This window comes from Typopeltis vanoorti, chromosome 6, assembly GCF_054136105.1.
Source record: "Typopeltis vanoorti isolate ZY-2024b chromosome 6, IOZ_Tvanoo_1.0, whole genome shotgun sequence".
NCBI classification, from domain to species: Eukaryota; Metazoa; Arthropoda; class Arachnida; order Uropygi; family Thelyphonidae; genus Typopeltis; species Typopeltis vanoorti.
Window position 1 is genome coordinate 136,626,597 of NC_143554.1, and position 21,432 is coordinate 136,648,028.

General features: G+C 36.0%; 1 protein-coding gene across 1 annotated transcript in view; it reads right to left on the reverse strand.

Moving 5' to 3' along the window:
• LOC150105975 (bridge-like lipid transfer protein family member 3B) overlaps window positions 1–21,432 on the reverse strand; it is a 315,418-nt gene that overhangs the window by 232,750 nt on the left and 61,236 nt on the right. The window contains exon 3 of the mRNA XM_090393732.1: window positions 14,070–14,108. Within this exon, the coding sequence (XP_090249858.1) occupies window positions 14,070–14,108 (39 nt within the window). The remainder of the gene's footprint in view (window positions 1–14,069; window positions 14,109–21,432) is intronic.

Here is a 21,432-nt window from a genome sequence, read left to right on the forward strand (position 1 = left end):
GTGATTTTCCATTTCTTATTTCTTTCAGGATGATTTCTAATTCTTCTTTAGTCATTTCCTTTTCATTTCCATTAAATGTTCGCCAGTAACTTTTTAAAATATTTTATCTGTCCACAATTCAGTACAGAAATTTAGAAATTCTTCTAATTTCAATTCGGTGTTTAATTTTATGTTTTCTTTAGTATCTATACCTAAATGTTTCAAAATCTTATACACATTGGGCCTTATTTGATATAAATCATATTCTAAATTAGAAACAAATTTGTTCCATGATTCTCTGTCTTTTTCTGACTTCTCTTTTAGCTATGGCTCTTATTCTTTTATATTCTATTTCATCTTCTAATCTTTTATTGCTTAACAATTATGATATGCTTCTTTTTTCGTTTTGATTATTCCTTTGATTGTGTCATCCCATATTCTTCAGTTTTTTCCTTTTTATTGAATATTTTGGTCTTCCCTAGGCTTTCATTTGCTGCTGTATTTAGTATCATTTTTATATTAAACCATTCTCTTTCTGTTTCTTCATCTAAATATTGGTTAATTCTTTGTTCATATAGCCATTGCATATATTTGTGTCGTTTAATAATCTAGTTTTATATCTAAATGTTTTAAATTTTCTTTCTGTTCTTGTTATTTGTAAGCTATTTAGGTGGTAATCTTAATTTTATTTTAATGAGGAAGTGGTCACTACTTATTTCATATCCTCTGTGAACTCTAACATCTAAAGAGAACTTTCATGTCTTTTCATTAAAGATAAAGTATCTAATATTGATTTCCATGCTCTTGCTATCCAAGTATATTTATGTATGTCTTTATGTTTATAGAAAGAATTCATTACTTTAAGGTTATTATAAACTTTAAAGTCGATTAATTTTTTTCCATTCCTGTTTAGAGTATACTTTCCATATATTCCTATATTATTATTAATTTTCGTGTTTCCAATTCTTGCGTTTAAGTCTCCTGTTAATATTACACATAATCATTTTTATTTATTTTATTATATATATTTTGTAACTGATTATAAAATTCAATATTATCATCTTCTCTTCCTTCTTTTGGAGCATAAAAACCAATTATTGTTATATAACCTCTATCTATTTTTATTTTAACTTGTATTATTTGTTCATTCCATAATTTATAATATTTGAACTGTTTTGAAAGGAAATCATGAATCCAAATCATAACACCTGCTTGTGCTCTTTGGTCTCTATCAACTCTACTATATATTACATTAAAGTTTTCAGTTCTCATGGTTCCTTTTAATTTCTGTTTTGTTTCAGTGAGTACTGATTTCTAAAAATTTCTTTCATTTAATATTTGGTGTAATTCTATTTCTTTATATGCTATTCCTTTTATGTTCCAGTTTGCTATGTGTAATATATTTTATCGTTTCCATTCCAGGGTTGCTTTCCATAGATTCGTTTCGATTACCTTTCTCTGTTGGCTTAAAAATAGATTAATGTTCTACAAGTCAGGTGACTAGCCTGGTGATGGATATTCCAGTGGTAGGGCTGCTACCTTAAGGCTTCTGAACTAGCCTTCTTCCAAATTTAAACCCATAGGAAGAATAGGGTTTGAGAAAAAATGTGGAAGAGAAGCTTGGGGAAGAACAATATAGGTTCAAGCCAAACAGAGGCTATAAAGATCAGATTTTCACATTAAGATGGGTGAGAAATCATGGAAACATAACAAAGATCTCTGTTTAAGTTTTTGTATATCTGAAAAAGGCATATGAAAAGTTCGAAGAGGAAAATATGTTCAAAACATAATTATACAGCATAAATGAGATATTGTACACAGTCCACATTTAAGTTGTAAGGCAGTAGTTAGAATGAAGTAGGTAGAGGAAGCTGGTTTGATATTAAGTGAGCTGTGAGACAAGAGTGTACATTATCTCCAATATTATTCATGATCTATATGGATCACACTATCTAAAAAAGTGGTATTAAACCTGATATCAAAATTGGAAATGTTAATCTCAGCTCTATAATGCAGATGATTACAGTCCTAAACAAATCAATCTAGTAATTGCATTTAAGTTTTTTTTTTCCCCTATAACGAATATGAACACGTTGCCAGCAACTGGAGAGAGCAATCATAAGGTTTCCACACATTTAGCCACCTCCCAGGTGGCTAAATGTGTGGAAATTTCAATTAAGACAGGGCATATATGGAATTACCAGGCTGGTAAGTATAACAAGGTTAGGAGATTGCTTGGATCAGTGCCATGGCATGTAAAACTGCAAGGGCTGGATGTTGATAGTGCATGGGAAGTGGTAAAGGAGTGTTTGAAGGAGGTAATGGCTGACTACATACGCAGAGTCCGGAGAGTAAATCAAGTGAGAGTTAAATGGATGAATAGCACCATTAAGCTTGAGCTAAAAAAAAGAACCAATTGTGGAGGGAATTTAAGGAGAAAGGTGACCTGCAAGCAAACAAACAGTACAAAGCACAGGCCAGAAGGGTAACTAGTGGGGTAAGAAAAGCAAAAGTAGATTATGAAAGGAAATTAGCAATGCAAGTTAAAGAGAATTCCAAACAGTTCTTTCGATATGTGCAAGTAAAAGAAAAAATGTATACGGCAGAAGATTTTAAGGAATGCTGATGGTAGGGAGGTAACTGAATCAGTAGAAATAGTAGAATTACTAAGTGAACACTTTGCAACAGTATATCATCCAGGCAGTGATGTTGTAGGAATGAGGGAACCAATGGCTTATATGGGAATTGAGGTAAATGAAATGGAGGTGAATAGTATATTACAGAATCTTAATGTGAATACATCTGTGGGATTGGATGGTATACCAGCTCAAATCTTACGTGAAGCGGAAAAGAAATTGTCAGTGCCCTTGACCATATTGGTTAATTTAAGTCTCAGCTCTGGATTAGTCCTGGGGGGGGGGGGGGGGGGAATAGTTCCAATGCATAAAGGAGGCTTCAAGATAGACTGCTGTTGCAAATTATGAGATGTTGTCAAGGTATTGGAGAAATTAGTCAAGAGCAAAATACAGGAATGGATAGATGGAAATGGGATACTGTATGGGGCAGCATGGTTTTGTGAAGGGTAAATCATGTCTCAGTAACTTGCTCATGTTTTATAATACAGTGATGGCTGAACTGGATAAGGATAATGGATTTACAGTGATACTGCTGGACCTGGTTAAGGTCTTCGACAGGATACCACATGGAATTCTAATAAGTAAACTGCAGCACATGGGGATGGATACAGGGCTGGTGAGATGGATAGGAGGGCGGTTGATGGAGAGATCTCAGAGAATAGTTTATTCAGGAGTAGAGTCCAAAAGACGGCCCGTGACTAATGGTGTGCCACAGGGATCTGTTCTTTTACCACTGATATTTAATTTGTTGATTAATGATATAGTAAAGGATCTGAGAGAAACTGTTCATTTATTTGCCGATGATGCAAAGTTGGGTAGAGCAATAGTGAATACACATGATGTCAAAATTTTGCAGGATGATTTGGATAGATTTTCAGACTTGGCTAAGGAGAATGGATGTCAGTTTAATGTTGCAAAGTGTAAGGTTATGTATTTTGGGGTGAAAACATTAGCAGCAGTATACCACATCAGTGGAACTGTACTCCAGGAAATTGACAAAGCCAGAGATTTGGGAGTGTTGGTGGATAGGGAATTGAAAGTTTAGAGGGCACATAGCAAAAGTGGCTAAATCAGCTCATCAGATCACTTGGTTACTGAAGAATATTTTGACGAGCAGAGACAAGCAGGTTATTGTTCCTCTTTATCGAGCCTTGATAAGACCCCATCTTGATTACTGTGCTCAGATCTGGGTGCCAGGATTTTTTCATGATGTGGAGGAGGTAGAGAAGATCCAGAGGCGAGTGACCAAGATGGCAGCTGGTCTATGGAATGAACTTTACAAGAACAGGTTGAAGATCTGTGGGTTACAGAAATTGGTTGATAGGCAGAAAAGATGTGATATAATTGAGACATTCAAATTACTGAGGGGTTTTTTACAAGATTAATTCATAGGAAATTTTTCAGAACAGGTCTGGTGGTGCCATCCATGGAAACTGAGTAAGAGTGTAGTTAGCAAGGGTGTTAGAACTAGGTTTTTTACTTCGAGAGTGGTGAATGAGTGGAATAAGCTGCCAGAGTCTGTTGCGGGTGCCATGCCTGTGAATGAGTTCAAAACAAAGTATGATAGATACTGTGCGAATGCTGAACAGTTTTTGACATGATGTTTAGGGCCTCCCTCGATGAGTCTAAGGACTCCTTGTAGTAATAATAATAATAAAATGAACAAACAAACAAACAAAAAATTATGATAACTCAAAAACTGTACAAAGAATTTTTATGCAATTCAGTGAAAAGCAGTATTGATATGAGATCCAAAAAACTGTAAATAAATAGCTTAATTCATTGACAAATAGGTAAGTGAAGACAACAGTCAAAAACAAAAGTCAAAAGGAGACTATCACCTCACAGGATTACAGTGCTCACAATGATATTCATATCATTCATAATAGTGCCCAGGAGCTCAGAGTGTAATAATAACCACTGCTCCCAAAAAACTCTCTTAGGTCCCTCAAGGTTTTAGGGAGGGTGCTTGAAAATAACAACATGCCTGCTCATGCTCAACAGGATTAAGGCCACAAGACCTGGCTCACCAGTTCATACATACAATGAACTTTGCACCATGAGGATGATCATTACCATCTTGTAGGATAAATGTTTCCCCATCACACCTGCATATGGTTGAACAGGGGGTGATATACAGGGTGGCCATAATTAAAGACAAGGTGTTCAGAGCTCTGTAGTGAAACATGTATTGGAAGAAATTCTACCAAACTTGGTGTAAGTACACTCTGGCACATGGGTGTTTTATTTGCAGTTTTTTTTTAATTTTTTTTTGATAAAAATATAGTATAAAATTCTGCCACCAGGAGGCATTTGTCACTTATAAAAGGGTGGTTTGGGATTAATTAATTAAACAGTAGACTAGAAGAGACACACAAATCAATTTTCATGTTTGTATAACTTACAGATGTGGTTCAATGTGTGCTCCTTCCTTTCAGATGTTCTAAGAACTGCATTATTCTGTCTTTCAAGGTTGCTAAATGTGTTCCTTCATACACGTGGTGTATGAAGGAACACATCCTTCATACACCACGTGTTTCAGATGGGCTCCCCCACAATTAAAAGTCACAGAAGTCAAGATCAGGAAAACGAGGTGGCCATGCTGTGGGAAATGCACGGCTAATCATTCTATGTTTTGCGAAGTGTTTTTGTAACATTCGCTGTATCAGCAATCAATGCGAGGTGGTGCTCCATCCTGCATGAATATGGCAGAGTCAAGGCATCTTTGCTGCTACAGCTGCAGAACAACAAAGTTGCATAGCATCTCTCAATACTTAGAGATGGTAGAAGTCATTGGTCCTGTCAGGCAAAGTTCTTTGAAAAGTATGGACCAATGATAAAGGATGCAGTGAAATCAAACCAATCTATGACTTTCGGTAAATGTAAAGAGGTTTGATGAAACATGAGGATTATTTGCAGCTCAATGCGGCAATTGTGTAAGTTAACACCACCATTCAGATAAAAATGTGCTTTGTCACTCCACAAGATCTTACATAGCCATGCAACATCCATCTCCATTCGAGCTAAGAACATCAGGGCAAACTGCATCACCATGAAGCAAATTAAGTATGGAAGATCTTGTACAGGAAAAACCCCAGCATTTGATACAGAATTTTCCACATAGTTAAGTTTCACTATCTAGTTGCCTTGATATTGCCTGAGCACTGCTGGACCCTTGTGCATTATTCATTCCGTGTGCCACGACAACAGTTGCAAATTCGTCAACTTGTTGAGCAATAATCTGTTTGCACCCTCATCTTGGTGTAATGGCTAAAGATCCACTATTTTCAAATCATAAAATCATTTTTGTAAAATTTGCTATTGTCAGCGGGCCTTTTCTCCTATTCTTCAAATGCCGGAATTCTCGAAATGTGTCATTATCATTACTGTGTTGTTGATAGTAAAGCTTGATTAGCAACACACATTCCTGTAAAGTGAGATCCATAGCACTTCAGTCTTATCAGAATGATGTGAATCTGTTTTGGTCTTCCTTATATCAACCAACTCGTCAGTAGAAACAGTGAGATTGTGCAAATATCATGCGATTCTAGCCAATTGTCAACTGGTGAGAAAATTTTGTACTTTTTTTTCTGTAAATCAAAACCCCATGTTTCACAGAGTGTACTTACATTATTATTATTATTATTCAGGCCTCCATGGAGTCAAAAGACTCATCGCAGAGGTCCTTCCAACGAAACACTATCTATCAGACAATGCATTCCACGGTTCAACCACCCTCATGCAAAGAAACCACTCCTCACCCTCTTGCTCACAGCTTCCTTTCGTAACTTCCAGGGATGGCCCCTTGTCATCACTCCTTCTTGCTGTTCAACCAAGCGAAAGTACTCACCAGTGTCAACCCTGTAACCACCTCTCGACAGTTTAAAAAGTCTCAATCATATCACCTCTCCTTTTTCTATCTACAAACTCTGCAGTCCACATTCCATCAGCAGATTCTCATAACTAACATTGTACATTCCTGAAACCATCCTTATCTGCCTCTGTACCCTTTCCACAGTTAATTTATCCCCTTCAAATCCTGGGGACCAAATCTGAGAACAATAGTCCAAGTGTGGTCTGATCAGGGTCTTATACAATGGAATGATAACTCTCTTATCTCTGCAGGTCAGCGTTCTTCTCAGTATTGCAGTAATCCTCTGTGTTACCTTCACCACCTTTGCAATATGTCCCCTGAATTTCAGGTTTCTATCAATCATCAACCCCCGATCTCTTGTCTCCCCTATTTCCTCCAGTACAACTCCTCCAATAGAGTATGAAGTGTCCCATCGATGTACCCCAAACCTCAAGATCTTACATTTTGCTGCATTAAACTGATACCCCCATTCATTTGCCCATCTGTCTAGCTTATTCAAATCTCTTGCAGGGCTACCACATCTGCACTATTACTAATAACTTCTCCCAGCTTTGCATCATCCACAAACAACTCCCCCATAATCCACTGACAATGTCACTGATATAAAGGTCTCAGTACTGAGCCCTGTGAGACCCCACTTGTGTAACCTTCTGACTCCTTGAAACTACCCACCATACACAACTTTGATACCTATCGGACAGCCAATCCTGAATCCAGTTGACCAACCTGACATCCAACCTTGTGTGCTGCAACTTAAATATCAGCTTGTCATGTGGCACCCTGTCAAATGACTTCACTAAATCCAACAAAATGGCAGTATATGCCTTTCCCTCATCAACTGCTCTTGTAACCTTATTATAAAAGGCTAGCATTTTACTAAAACAAGAATATCCCTTAACAAATTCATGTTGACTCTCACAGATAACATTACCCTCATCTGCCCAATGCTGTATATGTTCCCTCACTAATTTCTACACGATCTTAACTACTGATGACACACAAACTGGCCTATAATTAAACACTTCCAGTCTGCTACCGCCCTTATGCAATGGCACTATCTTATGTTCCTTTCATTCCCTGGGCACCTTTCCCTTAGCCAGACTTTCATTGAAAAGTCAGGTCAAAGGAGCTGTAAGTTCTTTAGCACATTCTCTCAAAACTCATGGTGAAATACCATCCAGTCCCACAGCTTTACTGACATCGAGAGTACTCAGTATTTGGAACACACACTCTCCTCCTGCACCTTTAAACCTCGAACCTATCCTATCCCTCTAGTATTAAAATTTACTCCTCCAAGATGAAATACTCCAATAGTGTGCATTGAACAATTCCACTATGTCCTCTGCATCAGTAACTCTATTCCCATTTTTATCTCACAATGTCATTCTTCCACAATCATTTCTCCTCCTACTGGCCGCATAGCTAAAAAATTCCCTATGATTTTCTTTGGATCTTTCGGTCAATCTCTTCTCGTATTCCAGTTTCACCTTCCTTAACATACTAGTCACTCTCCTGGCCTGTGTCTTATATTCTTCATGCATCTGCACTTCACCTGTCTCCTTATATCTCTTCGATAGCCTCTTTTTCACATGCAGTTCCTGTTTAATATTGTTTTAAAAGAGGTATACCGTGAGTAGACATATCGATACAAAATTAATAACGGAAAAAACTCACGTACAAAGATTATTTAATAGTATAATTTTCACCTGTGTGTCACAGGCATCTTCAGTATATTAAGCTCAAATTAAACAATAACTGACAATTCCAAAAAGCGCCACCTAAGTAGCTGGTGTAAGATAACTAAAAAGGTCAATAAATTTCTTAAAAAAAAAAAAAAAAAAAATCAATACAATAAAAAGTTAGGAAAGATTAGCTGATTTGTAAAGTACTATCTCCCATAAAGGGGACAGACGCAAGTGTCGGATTTGTTTACGTTAGGAGAATGAAGCAGAGTTTCACATTTCTTTATAAAGGCATTCCATGAGAAACTGACTTTTGTGAAGAACTCTCGTCTTTCTCCAATGAACTCTGTGTCTAGTGAAGATGGCTTGTTCTGCAAGACCAGACTATTCAGGTTTAAAGTATTCAATATAAGATTGGTGTTCTTCTAGCCGAATAGAGGCAGATCTTCCCGTTTGTCCGAAATAAGATAATCCACAAGAGCTCGGAATCTGGTAGACACCTGGATGATTAAGATGTGGAAGCTTGTCCTTAGGAGAAGTGAGAAATGTGGAGATTTTTCTAAACAGTCGAAAGGCAACAAAAATATTCAGTGGTTTTAAAACTTTTGCTATACGTTCACTGATGCCTGGTACATAATGAATAGTAATGCGCATTATTTCTTCTGTGTTTGAAGAGGAAGACATATTAAAACTACTCAAAGTTCTTTTAATGAAGCAATTCTTATAACCATTAGATAGAAAGGAAGAAGTTATATATTGTAGTTCTTTCTGTAAAAGATCATCTGAAGAACAAAAGGAGTGGGCCCGATGAACTAGCGTTTTAATAGTTCCTGCCTTTTGACTGGGATGGTGATGAGATTCCGCATGGATATAATGGCCTGTATGAGTCTTCTTTCTATAAACTGAGAAATGTAGGTTACCATCTGGTTGGAGAAGAATTAGAAGATCTAAAAAGGCTAACTGCTTATTTGATTCTACTTCTAGGGTAAACTTGATCCTAGGATGAAATGCATTTAACTTAGTGAGAAATTGTTGAAGTTCATTTTATGGAACATTTTGAACAATGTATCTTTGACAACATTTCTCCCAGACCTACTCATTGGTTCAGATATGTCGATGACATTTTTGCTGTATGGAATAGCCCTTCGGAAGAACTTCAACAATTTCTCACTAAGTTAAACGCATTTCATCTTAGGATCAAGTTTACCCTAGAAGTAGAATCAAATAAGCAGTTAGCCTTTTTAGAGCTTCTAATTCTTCGCCAACCAGATGGTAACCTACATTTCTCAGTTTATAGAAAGAAGACTCATACAGGCCATTATATCCATGCAGAATCTCATCACCATCCCAGTCAAAAGGCAGGAACTATTAAAACACTGGTTCATTGGGCCCACTCCTTTTGTTCTTCAGACGATCTTTTACAGAAAGAACTACAATATATAACTTCTTCCTTTCTATCTAATGGTTATAAGAATTGCTTCATTAAAAGAACTTTGAGTAGTTTTAATATGTCTTCCTCTTCAAACACAGAAGAAATAACGCGCATTACTATTCATTATGTACAAGGCATCAGTGAACGTATAGCAAAAGTTTTATATATTTTTGTTGCCTTTCGACCATTTAGAAAAATCTCCACATTTCTCACTTCTCCTAAGGACAAGCTTCCACATCTTAATCATCCAGGTGTCTACCAGATTCCATGCTCTTGTGGATTATCTTATTTTGGACAAACGGGAAGATCTGCCTCTATTCGGCTAGAAGAACACCAATCTTATATTGAATACTTTAAACCTGAAAAGTCTGGATTTGCAGAACATGCCATCTTCACTAGACACAGCGTTCATTGGAGAAAGACGAGTTCTTCACAAAAGTCAGTTTCTCATGGAACGCCTTTATAAAGAAGCATGTAAAACTCTACTTCATTCTCCTAACTTAAACAGATCCGACGGCTTACATCTATACCCTTTATTGGAGATAGTACTTTACAAATCAGCTAATCTTTCCTAACTTTTTATTGTATTGATTTTTTTTTTTTTTTTTTTAGGAAATTTATTGACCTTTTTAGTTATCTTACACCAGCTACTTAGGTGGCGCTTTTTGGAATTGTCAGTTATTGTTTAATTTGAGCTTAATGTACTGAAGATGCCTGTGACTCACAGGCGAAAATTATACTATTAAATAATCTTTGTACGTGAGTTTTTTCCGTTATTAATTTTGTATTAATATTGTTTGTCATCCACTTTACACCAAATTGTGTCCTTTTCTTCACTTTTGGAATACAGCTTTCAATTGCTGCTAATAAATATTCCTTCACAATTTCCCAAGCACTAATGATATCCTGGCCTTCCAATTCCTCCATCCATGAAACTTCCCCAAGTTGATATCTAAGACTATTATTATCACCTGCCTTATAATTCCACACACGTTCCCGTCTCTTTGATACTCCTGCATGTCTATTCATCTTCCAAGTCAAAACCACATGGTCACTCTCTCCAATTGGTGGGAGAGATGTCATCTCAGTTATTATCTACTCTTCTGATGCTATGACCAAATCCAAAACTCTTGAACCTCTCGTTCCCTCTATTACATGTCGCCTAAGACATTTGTCATTCAAAAATTCTAGCAATTCCATTCCCTTATTGCTACATGCATCTTCCTCTTCCCAATTTATACCACCATAGTTAAAATCCCCTATAACAATCAATCTCCTTTCACTTGCCAAGCTCAACTGTCTAAACATCTCCTGGTGCCCACCCTCTGTGCTCCTTGGTTTGTAGCAACACCCCACTAAATATCCTGTCTTGTCCACCTCTACCTCACACCATATGCTTTTAAAATCATTAGTGTTACTGCCTTCCAAAGCCTCCACTCTTAGAGGACATAAGTCATTACTTATCATAAGCAGTACTAATGTCGTCATCCCCTTTCTCCCAAGAGGCCAACCCTGCTACCATCCACCATGGGCATTCTAGTTTCCCTGCATTGAGACACCGACTTGTTCAGAACAGCAATCTCTCCAGATCCCTATGTCCTTCCTCAGTCAAATGCAAGCAGTCTCTCACATACAATTCCTTTCTGTCCCCAAACGCCCTGCAAGCATCCACATATTCCAATCCTCTCTTCTGACACATTTTAGCTATTATGCTAAAATGTGTCAGAAGCATAATATTCATAAAGAGCAGTAATATTCAATATTACTGCTCTTTTGTTCAGCTTGTCACTCTCATACCTAGGCAACACGCACACTATCTTTCCTCTCTGCATTTTCTTTTGTACAACCTCAAGCAAGAATCTCATATCTTTCACTGCTCAATTTACATTGCCTCTAAAATCATTCGTTCCTACCATCACAATCATCTCATCCACCCTTTCACCCCTCTTAATTGCCACAGCCACACTTTCTATCATTCCTTCAGGCAAACACTCCTCACACATCCTATCTTGCACACCATGGATCATTGAGTCCCCATGCATTACCCCTCTTACCACCCTGTTCCTCTATTGCTCACCTGCATCCCTCACTCTCTCACCTCAAACATTTTCTCTCTGTGTTCCCCTACTTACCTACCTTCCTGACATCATTCTATCCCTGGTTACAGCACTCCCTCACATTCTTCTCATTCCCTCTCTCCTACTGTTTCCATTCTCTCCTCTTCTATCATTCCCTCTCTTCCACTGTTCCTATTGTCTCCTCTTCTATCATTCCCATAACTCTCTCTCTCTCTCTCATTCCCTCTCTTCCACCGATCCTATTCACTTCTCTTCTATCATTCACATAACTCTCTCTCTCATTCCCTCATTTCTACTGTTCCTATTCTCTCTCCTCTTCTATCGTTTCCATCGAATTTTGTCCAACACATTTTTCGCTAAAGGGCTCTGAACACCTCTTTAATTATGGCCACTTTGTATCATCTTTGTGATATCATCATAAAGAAAGCAAAATAAATAAAAGCAACAGAATGGTATAATCACAGTAACATATTACAAATAAACAAGTAACATGACTTTCTACGGTTTTCGTATTTGCCACCTATAACAATATCCAATATGTAGACCTTATTAATTCTTCTTCTTAATCTTCCCATGCCTTAGGATTTGTGACTTCAGGCAACTGAGTTCTGTCATTCTAAGAATGACAGAACTGATTTGCCTCCAACCTCATCCAATTAGAGCAGGAATTTCATCCATTTCATCCAGCCATCTCTCATGGAGCTTACCTTCTTCTAATTCCTAGCATCTTGCCCTGCTTGAAGAGTTTTTTAATATTTTCTCCCTCTCTTCTTAAGACGTGCCTGAAATATTTGAATCACCATGTTGCAGAGACTCATTTCAAGATTCAGAAACCTCATTAATAACAAACATTTATTAATTAAAATTAATAACTTAACACATATATAACCAAGTAATAAACTTTAATGAATTAAAGGTACAAATATTTTGTACTGAAAGTAACAGTACATCATCAGTGTAGAACAAACAGCTAAAGGAATGGAATACAAAGTACAGAACAGTCAGTGGATTACCAATTGAAATTGTTGCCGCGTGCCCCAGAAAATTACTATTAATAAAATATTATTAAATAATTCTTAAAAACTATTTCATTGATGGTTACATAAGATAAGAATCTCCCAAACTTTTGGGAGAGAGAGACAGTCATTTCGATCCAAATTCGGCCGATGTAAAAGGGCTTCGCAACTTTCTTTGAAAAGGCGTTCATATTTAAACTTGCATCTGTGGAGAAGACAAGCTATATCCCACTGGATATTATGTTTAGTGTCAATACTATGCTGTGCTAGACCAGACTTATGAGGTTTCATGTATTCGATATAATACTGATGTTCCTTCATTATTTTTTCCACCGAACAGCCTGTCTGTCCAAAGTATGCTAAATTACATTCACACGGTATCTGGTAAATACCAGCTAATGATAGAGGTGCCAGTTTGTCTTTTGTAGATGGCAACGAGTGAGAAATTTTGTTGATAGGAAAATATGTGGGAATAAAATGATACTTCTTCAAAATTCTGCCAATAGGTTCTGAGATGCCTGAAATATAAAGGATTTGAACTCTGCAGTCTGTTGAAGAATCCTGAGGTGTTGGAACATAGGAGTCAATTATCTGCTAGATTTGATTAGGGTTATAACCATTAGATTCTATTAACTTTTTTATAGTGAAAAGTTCTTGTCGTAAGCTTAAGGGGAAGGCTTGTTGATAGGAAAATATGTGGGAATAAGATGATACTTCTTCAAAATTCTGCCAATAGGTTCTGAGATGCCTGAAATACAAGGGATTGGAACTCTGCAGTCTGTTGAAGAATCCTGAGGTGTTAGAACATAGGAGTAAATTATCTGCTGGATTTGATTAGGGTTGTAACCATTAGATTCTATTAACTTTTTTATAGAGAAAAGTTCTTGTTGTAAGCTTAAGGGGGAGGAGCACACTTTAACTGTTTGTTCTACACTGATGATGTACTGTTACTTTCAGTAGGAAATATTTGTACCTTTAATTCATTAAAATTTATTACTATTGGTTATATACATTTTAAGTTATTAATTTTAATTATGCCACAGGTACCTTTAAAGATTAAACATTTATTAAAGCAAAGATAATATTATTAATAATCCTATGCCAATCTTAAGGTTTCCCCAACCCCACAAATACAGAAACTTCAAAGCACTCCAAACTAATACCATACAGAAAGTGATTTTCTCTCCTTCCCAAACAGTACACTTAGACAATTTGAAGGAAAACACACTTCAAATGTAACCATACTGATCATGTATGTACATGTTAATAATGAAATATAAAATTTTCATTTAGTTACAAGAAATAATATTAAGACAGCGAAATAAGTATAGCAAATATTTTCAGAATGTAAACACAATGAAAAGAGACTCACCAAATATATAGGAATTGACTTCAGTTTTGTCCAGTGAATCTGTTTAAATAGTAAATAAATATAATACAAAATACAATACTGAAAATGTATCTATTATTAGATTTAAAATATGAAGAATCTACCTATACATGAATCACTAAAGGGAGCTCAAAGCAATAAAATCCACTCGCCCAGACACAAGTGGTGAGTGGATTTTCTGCCTTGTTCTAAATGCATTTGAATGCACCGCCTCATTTTCCACACATAATGTACACTTTTTTTTTTTTTTCCATTTTAAAACATCAACTCTCACTATCAAGTATCTGATCCCAGCAGCCTCCAATGAATGTAATAAAGAAGTTTTATTTTCAACCAGGAGAAGTATCTTAGCCTGTTTGTCTATGACAACAAGCAGCACCATTTTTTTTCTTACTCTACAACTGCAGATTAATTTTGAAATAGTCAAATATTCTCATCATCATCATCATCATACGTATCAAGGATTTAGGCCTAGCATGGCCTGTTCCGGCCTTGGAAGTCATTGTTGAATCGTTTAAGAGGACATCCTGGTTTTCTTTTTCCTAATGGCTTGTACTTTAAGGCTTGTTTTGGTAATCTTTCTGTTTTCATTCTTCGAATGTGTTCCATCCATTTATGTTTATATTTTTTAATTTTTTATATTACTGGTTCTTGGTTTAATTCTTTCATAATATCTTCGTTTCTTTTGTGATCAAATAGGGTATACTTTGCAGTTTTTCTCATAAACTTCATTTCTGCTGTTGTTAATCTTTGTTTGTCTTTTTGTTTTATTGTCCAGATATCGCTTCCATACATTAAGACCGGTAAGGCTAATGTACTGTATACTTTTAGCCTGGTTTGTTTTTGAACTAGGTTTGGTTTAAATATAGAGTTAATTATACCTGCTATTTTTAAATATTTTGCAATTTTTACATTTATATCTTTCATTTTCATATGTGATCATACATCCTAGGTAGTTAAATGAATTCACCTGTTCTAAGATCTTGTTATCTATTACTATTTTAGTTCTTGCTGGATCTTGTCCTTTAAAGGCCATAGTTTTGATTTTTCTGTTGATATTATAATAATATAATCTTTGGATATCTCATTTAGATTTAAAATAGCTTTCTGTAAGTTATCTTCAGAATTTGTAATTATTATTTGGTCGTCTACAAAGAGGAGAGTGTTTAAGTTAACTGTAGGTGAAAGTTTAATTCCTTGGTGTAAATTTTTACTCCATTTTATATTATTTCATTTAAGTAGATATTAAAAAGAGTTGCTGAGAGGGGACATCCCTGTCGGACCCCTTGGTTTATCTCTCTTGTATATGATAGCTCGTGATTTAATCTTATTTGTATTTGATTATTTTCATATATACTTGTGATAGCTTTTAGGATATTATTTGGTACTTGTCTTTCTTTTAATATGTTAAATAATATGTTCCTTTTAACTTTGTCAAATGCTTTTTCAAAGTCAATAAATGCAATATGTGTTTCCAAATTATATTCTCTTCTTTTCTCTACTATTAATGTTAGGCAAAAGGCTGGGTCTATACATGATCGTCCTTTTCTAAATCCATTCTGTACCTCTAGAATAAAGTTTTCGGAATATTTCATTAGTTTGTTATTTAAGATTCTGCTATATATTTTGTAACAGGAATTTAGTATACTGATACCTCTATAGTTTTTAGGGTCATCTCTATTACCTTTCTTAAAGATAGGAATCACAATTGCTTTTTTCCATTCTATTGGGGGGGATATCAGTTGAGTAAATTTTATTTAAAAATAATAAGAGTCTTTTTTTTGAATCTTGTTCCTGCGTATTTATATAGTTCTGAACCTAGTTTATCTTCTCCAGGTGATTTTCCGTTTCTTGTTTCTTTCAGGCTGATTTCTAATTCTTCTTCAGTTATTTCCTTTTCATTTTCGTTAATTGTTTGCCAGTTGTCTTTTTTAAAATATTTGTCTGTCCACAGTTCTGTGTAGTAATTTAGAAATTCATCTAATTTTAATTCAGTGTTTAATTTTATGTTTTCTTTAGTATCTGCATTAGGTGTTTCAAAATCTTATATACATTGGGTCTTATTTTATATAAATCATGTTCTAAATTAGAAACAAATTTATTCCATGATTCTCTATGTCTTTTTCTGACTTCTCTTTTAGCTATGGCTCTTATTCTTTTATATTCTATTTCATCTCTAATCTTTTACTGCTTAACCATTTGTGATAGGCTTCTTTTTTCTTTTTAATTATTTCTTTGATTGTATCATCCCAGATCTTCAGTTTTTTTCTTTTATTAAATTTTTTGGTCTTTCCTAAGCTCTCATTTGCTGCTGCATTTAGTATCGTTTCTATATTAAGCCATACTATTTCTATTTCTTCATTTTGTTTTATTTTATCTAGATATTGGTTAATTCTTTGTTCATATAGCCATTGTACATTTGTGTCATTCACTAGTCTAGTTTTATAAGCAAATGTTTCAATTTTTCTTTCTGTTCTTGTTACTTGTAGCCATTTAGGTGGTAATCTTAATTTTATTTTAACAAGGAAGTGGTCACTGTTTATTTCATATCCTCTGTGAACTCTAACATCTAGTGAAAATTTTGATGTCTTTTCATTTAATATGAAGTAATCTAATATTGATTTCCATCCTCTTGCTGCCCAAGTATATTTATGTATGTCTTTATGTTTATAGAGGGAATTCATTATTTTTAGGTTATTATAAACTACAAAGTCAATCAATTTTTTACCATTTCTGTTTAGAGTGTGTTCCCCATGTATTCCAATATTATCATCAATTTTCGTGTTTCCAATTCTTGCATTTGAGTCTCCTGCTAAAATTATGTAGTCATTTTTATTTATTTTATTACATATGTTTTGTAGCTGATTATAAAAATCAATATTATCCTGTTCTCTTCCTTCTTCTGGAGCATATAAACCAATTATTGTTAAATAGCCTCTATCTATTTTTATTCTAGCTTTTATTATTCTTTCATTCCATAATTTATAATGTTTTAACTGTTTTGAAAGGGAGTTATGAATCCAAATCATGACTCCTGCTTGTGCTCTTTGGTCTCTGTCGACTCCACTGTATATCACATTAAAATTTTCAGTTCTCATAGTTCCTTTTAATTTCTTTTTTGTTTCAGTGATTACTGCTATTTTAAAATTTCTTTCATTTAGTAACTGGTCTAATTCTATTTCTTTATATGCTATTCCTCTTACATTCCAGTTTGCTATGTGTATTATATTTTGTCGTTTCCATTTTCGTTTTCCCTTTTCTTCTTAAACATGTCAAATATTCTTAAACATTTTATTCTGCATAACTTGCAATTCATCACCATTCTGATAAAAAAAAAAGTAAAAAATAAAAAAAAAAAGAATGTCAGTTGTTTAACTGACAACTGTAATGCAAAGTAAGACAAATTTATATTCTTATTCTCCCAACATTCTTTAATCCTTAATAGGTATAGCTGGAATGTAGTATTGACATATGATTATTTTTGCAATTCACAACATAAATTAGCTTAGTGTAATTATATACTTGAACATTTTACATGAAAAGGCTTTTTTAATAGTGTTACTTTCAAAAAGTAACACTATTAAATGAAGTACTGGAGAGAAACGGTGGTGAAGCTCAGTTGTTGAGAATAGCAAAAGCTAGAGATAAGCCCTTGAAAGACATAACATCAGTCAAGCAGAGAAAGGATGCCTTAGGAGTAGTACTACAAGAGAAGGGCAAAATCAGAGGAAGATGGGAAGAATATTTCCATAATCTGCTAAATGAGGAGAATCCAAGACAGAGGTGTGAGGATGGAGAGGCAAACGAGGGATCGGTACAGGATATCAGCAGAGAGGAAGTGCTTTGGGTATTGAGAAAAACGAAGAATGGAAAAGCTGCGGGGGCAGACCAGATACCTAAGGAAGTGTGGAGAAGTCTGGGCAGCGAGGGCGCAGACATGTTATGGGATCTGATGAGGAAAATAGTCCAACAGGAAAAGATACCAGAGGAATGGAGGAAAAGCATTCTCGTCCCAATCTACAAAGGAAAAGGAGATGTTCAGGATTGTGGCAACTATAGAGGGATTAAGCTGATGTCACACACTTTCAGAGCTCTGAAAGCTAAGTTGTTCAGTTTTTAAAAAAATAGTGTTATCAGTTAAAAAAGTGTGTTAGAATTAGATTGTAGAAAATAAGGGGATAAACATCCTTTGTTGTTTTATAGCCAGTAAGCGAAACTAAAGATCGATAACTACGATCTATAAGTTTCATGCCGAAAAACTATCGGCGAAGGCAATTCGAAGTGAAGGTGAAGCAAGCTCCCTCACTATTCTTGATATTTTCTCATAATGTAAAACACAGTTCCTAGGAGATGTAATACTGTCATTACATTATGAGGAGAAGTCACTACCCAGACCAGTTTCAACCTTTTTTTGAGGTCTCATCAGTGAGTAGGTAGACCTGGAAGATATCAAAGCTTAGTGAAAAGAACTTACATACCTTCACTATACGAATGCCATAAAGGTGTAATTATATTTTAGTTAAGATAAAAAGCCAAATGGCTAGTTTTCTGGCACCTTAATATAGAAAATAAGGGGATAAACATCCTTTGTTGTTTTATAGCCAGTAAGCGAAACTAAAGATCGATAACTACGATATCTACCTACTCACTGATGAGACCTCAAAAAAGGTTGAAACCGGTCTGGGTAGTGATCTCTCCTCTAAATGTAATGACAGTATTACATCTCCTAGGAGCTGTGTTTTACATTATGAGAAAATATCAAGAATAGTGAGGGAGCTTGCTCCACCTTTACTTCAAATTGCCTTCGCCGATAGTTTTTCGGCATGAAACTTATAGATCATAGTAATCGATCTTTAGTTCGCTAACTGGCTATAAAATAACAAAAGATGTTTATCCCCTTATTTTCTATATTAAGGTGCCAGAAAACTAGCCATTTGGCTTTTTATCTTAACTAGAATTAGATTGTATTATAGAGTTAATTAGTTTAGGTTAAAAATTTTGTTTTAATTATTGTTAATTTAGTCTATTGCACAATAAGATAAGTATTTCTAGTAGCAAGGCTTATACGTTGGTCATACATGACTGGTAATTAGTTTACGGGATTAACAATGCATATAAAGTATATTAATTAAAGGTAACTTTAATAAATAACTTCTATTTTTCGGTAACGTCACGTTGCCATCTTCAGTAACATAAAGATATGGTATGTGCACGCAGGCACTAACAAAAGCAAATGAGGAAGAAAGCAAGAAACTAATATTGTTCCTAAAGTCCTAATGGTGCCCTCTGGTGGGCTAATTTGGTTGTCTTGGCAGTTGGGCTGAAGTTCTCAAAATGTAAGTCTCCCAAATTTGGGGTAGTTTCATGCACCCAAATTTGTTGAGGTTAGGAACGTTTTTTAGAGCTGCTGCTGATTCCTTGAATAATCTTTCGTATTTAAACTTGCTGTGGTGTATTATTTTTGCTTTCTTCCAACGAATTTTATGGTGGGTATCTAAGGCATGGTCTGCCAGCCCAGAGCAGCTGTACTGATGAAACCGGATGTAGTCTTTGTGTTCTGAAATCCTGATATTTGTTGTTCTGCCTGTTTGGCCAAAGTAGGACAATTTGCAGCTGCAAGGGATCGGTATACACCAGGTAGGTCTAGGGGAAGTGGTTAGTCTTTGGTAGAGCGGATAAGGGATGCCAACTTTTTATATGGTCTGTAACAAGAAATAAGGTCATATTTTCTGAGGATATTGGTTATTTTCTCAGAGGTGCCCTGGATGTAGGGGATGGCGATAGATTTGGTGTAATCTTTATTATGGAGGGGGGAGAGGGGGTTGTGGTTTACTGGTTTTAGTATTTTTTGGATTTTTTTTGGGCTATAGACAGAAACTAAGGATAGAAAGAAACTAATGTTGTTCCTAAAGTCCTAATGGTGCCCTCTGGGGAGCTGATTTGGTTGTCTTGGCAGTTGGGCTGAAGTTCTCAAAATGTAAGTCTCCCAAATTTGGGGTAGTTTCATGCACCCAAATTTGTTGAGGTTAGGAACGTTTTTTAGAGCTGCTGATGATTCCTTGATTATTATTTTTATTCTTCCAACGAATTTTATGGTGGGTATCTAAAGCATGGTCTGCCAGCCCAGGTAGGGAGGTAACTGAATCGGTCGAAATAGCAGAATTATTAACTGAATACTTTGCAAGAGTATATCATCCAGGTGGTGATATCACAGGAATGGGAGAGCCAAAGGATTATATGGGAACTGAGGTAAATGAAATGGAGGTGCATAGCATATTTGAAGAATCCTGAGGTGTTGGAACATGGAGTCAATTATCTGCTGGTTGTGTTGCATTGGTCGCCCAACGCAACCAACCACCCTGAGCTCTTTAATTTCCTCTCCCCAAAAGTCAACTTTCTCCAATACCACTTTCCCAACAGCGAAATCATCCTTCTAGGGGATTTTAACGTCCACAACACTAGATGGCTTTCGTCTTCCAGTTGTAGAGATCTTGCAGGCAGAGATGCAGAAACATTTGCCATCACCAATGACCTTACACAACTTGTCCAGATGCCAACCAGAATACCAGACAACCCAAACCACTCCCCAAACACCCTAGATCTCTTCCTTAGCTCCAAATGACCCCTCCAAATACACAGTGAAAGTAGTGAGTCCATGGGTAATTCTGACCACAACCTGGTGCTCATCTCCTCTTCCATGCAACAGCGTTTACACAGACACTCCCATACAAGAGTAGTTTGGCACTATGACAGTGTCAAGCAGGACAGCCTCTGCAACTTCTATGCCGCAATCCCATGATTGGACTATTGCTTCCCGCCTTCCAACCCAAACATATGCAACGAGCTTATTACCAAAGTAATCCTCACTGGCATGAATACGCACATTCCACACAACACTCTGAACTGCCATTCCCTAATAAAACCCTTGTTCTCCAAAAGATGTGCCAAGGCTGTAGAGATGAAACACCATACATACCACAACTGGCTGAAATCAAGAACCTCATCCTCCTTCAAAGCTTATGCAGAAGCCCATAATAGGTGCAAAAAAACAATCAACGCTTCCAAAACAGAGTTCGAAAGAGCAAAAAGCAGGAAACTAGCAGCCTGTCCAAATGACAGCCGAGCCTTTTGGTCTCTTGCCAAAGCAATTGGCTGTAACTTCTGTCCAACACTATTCCCACCCCACCCCTGAGGCTCTACTGCCTCATCACCCACAGAAAAAGCCAATCTTCTGGCCTCATCCATTGCTTCAAATGCATGCATAACTGACTATGGTAAATGTCCCACAACCATTCCAGACACCCAACATACAATGCCCACTATATCCTTTTGTCAGGATGAAATC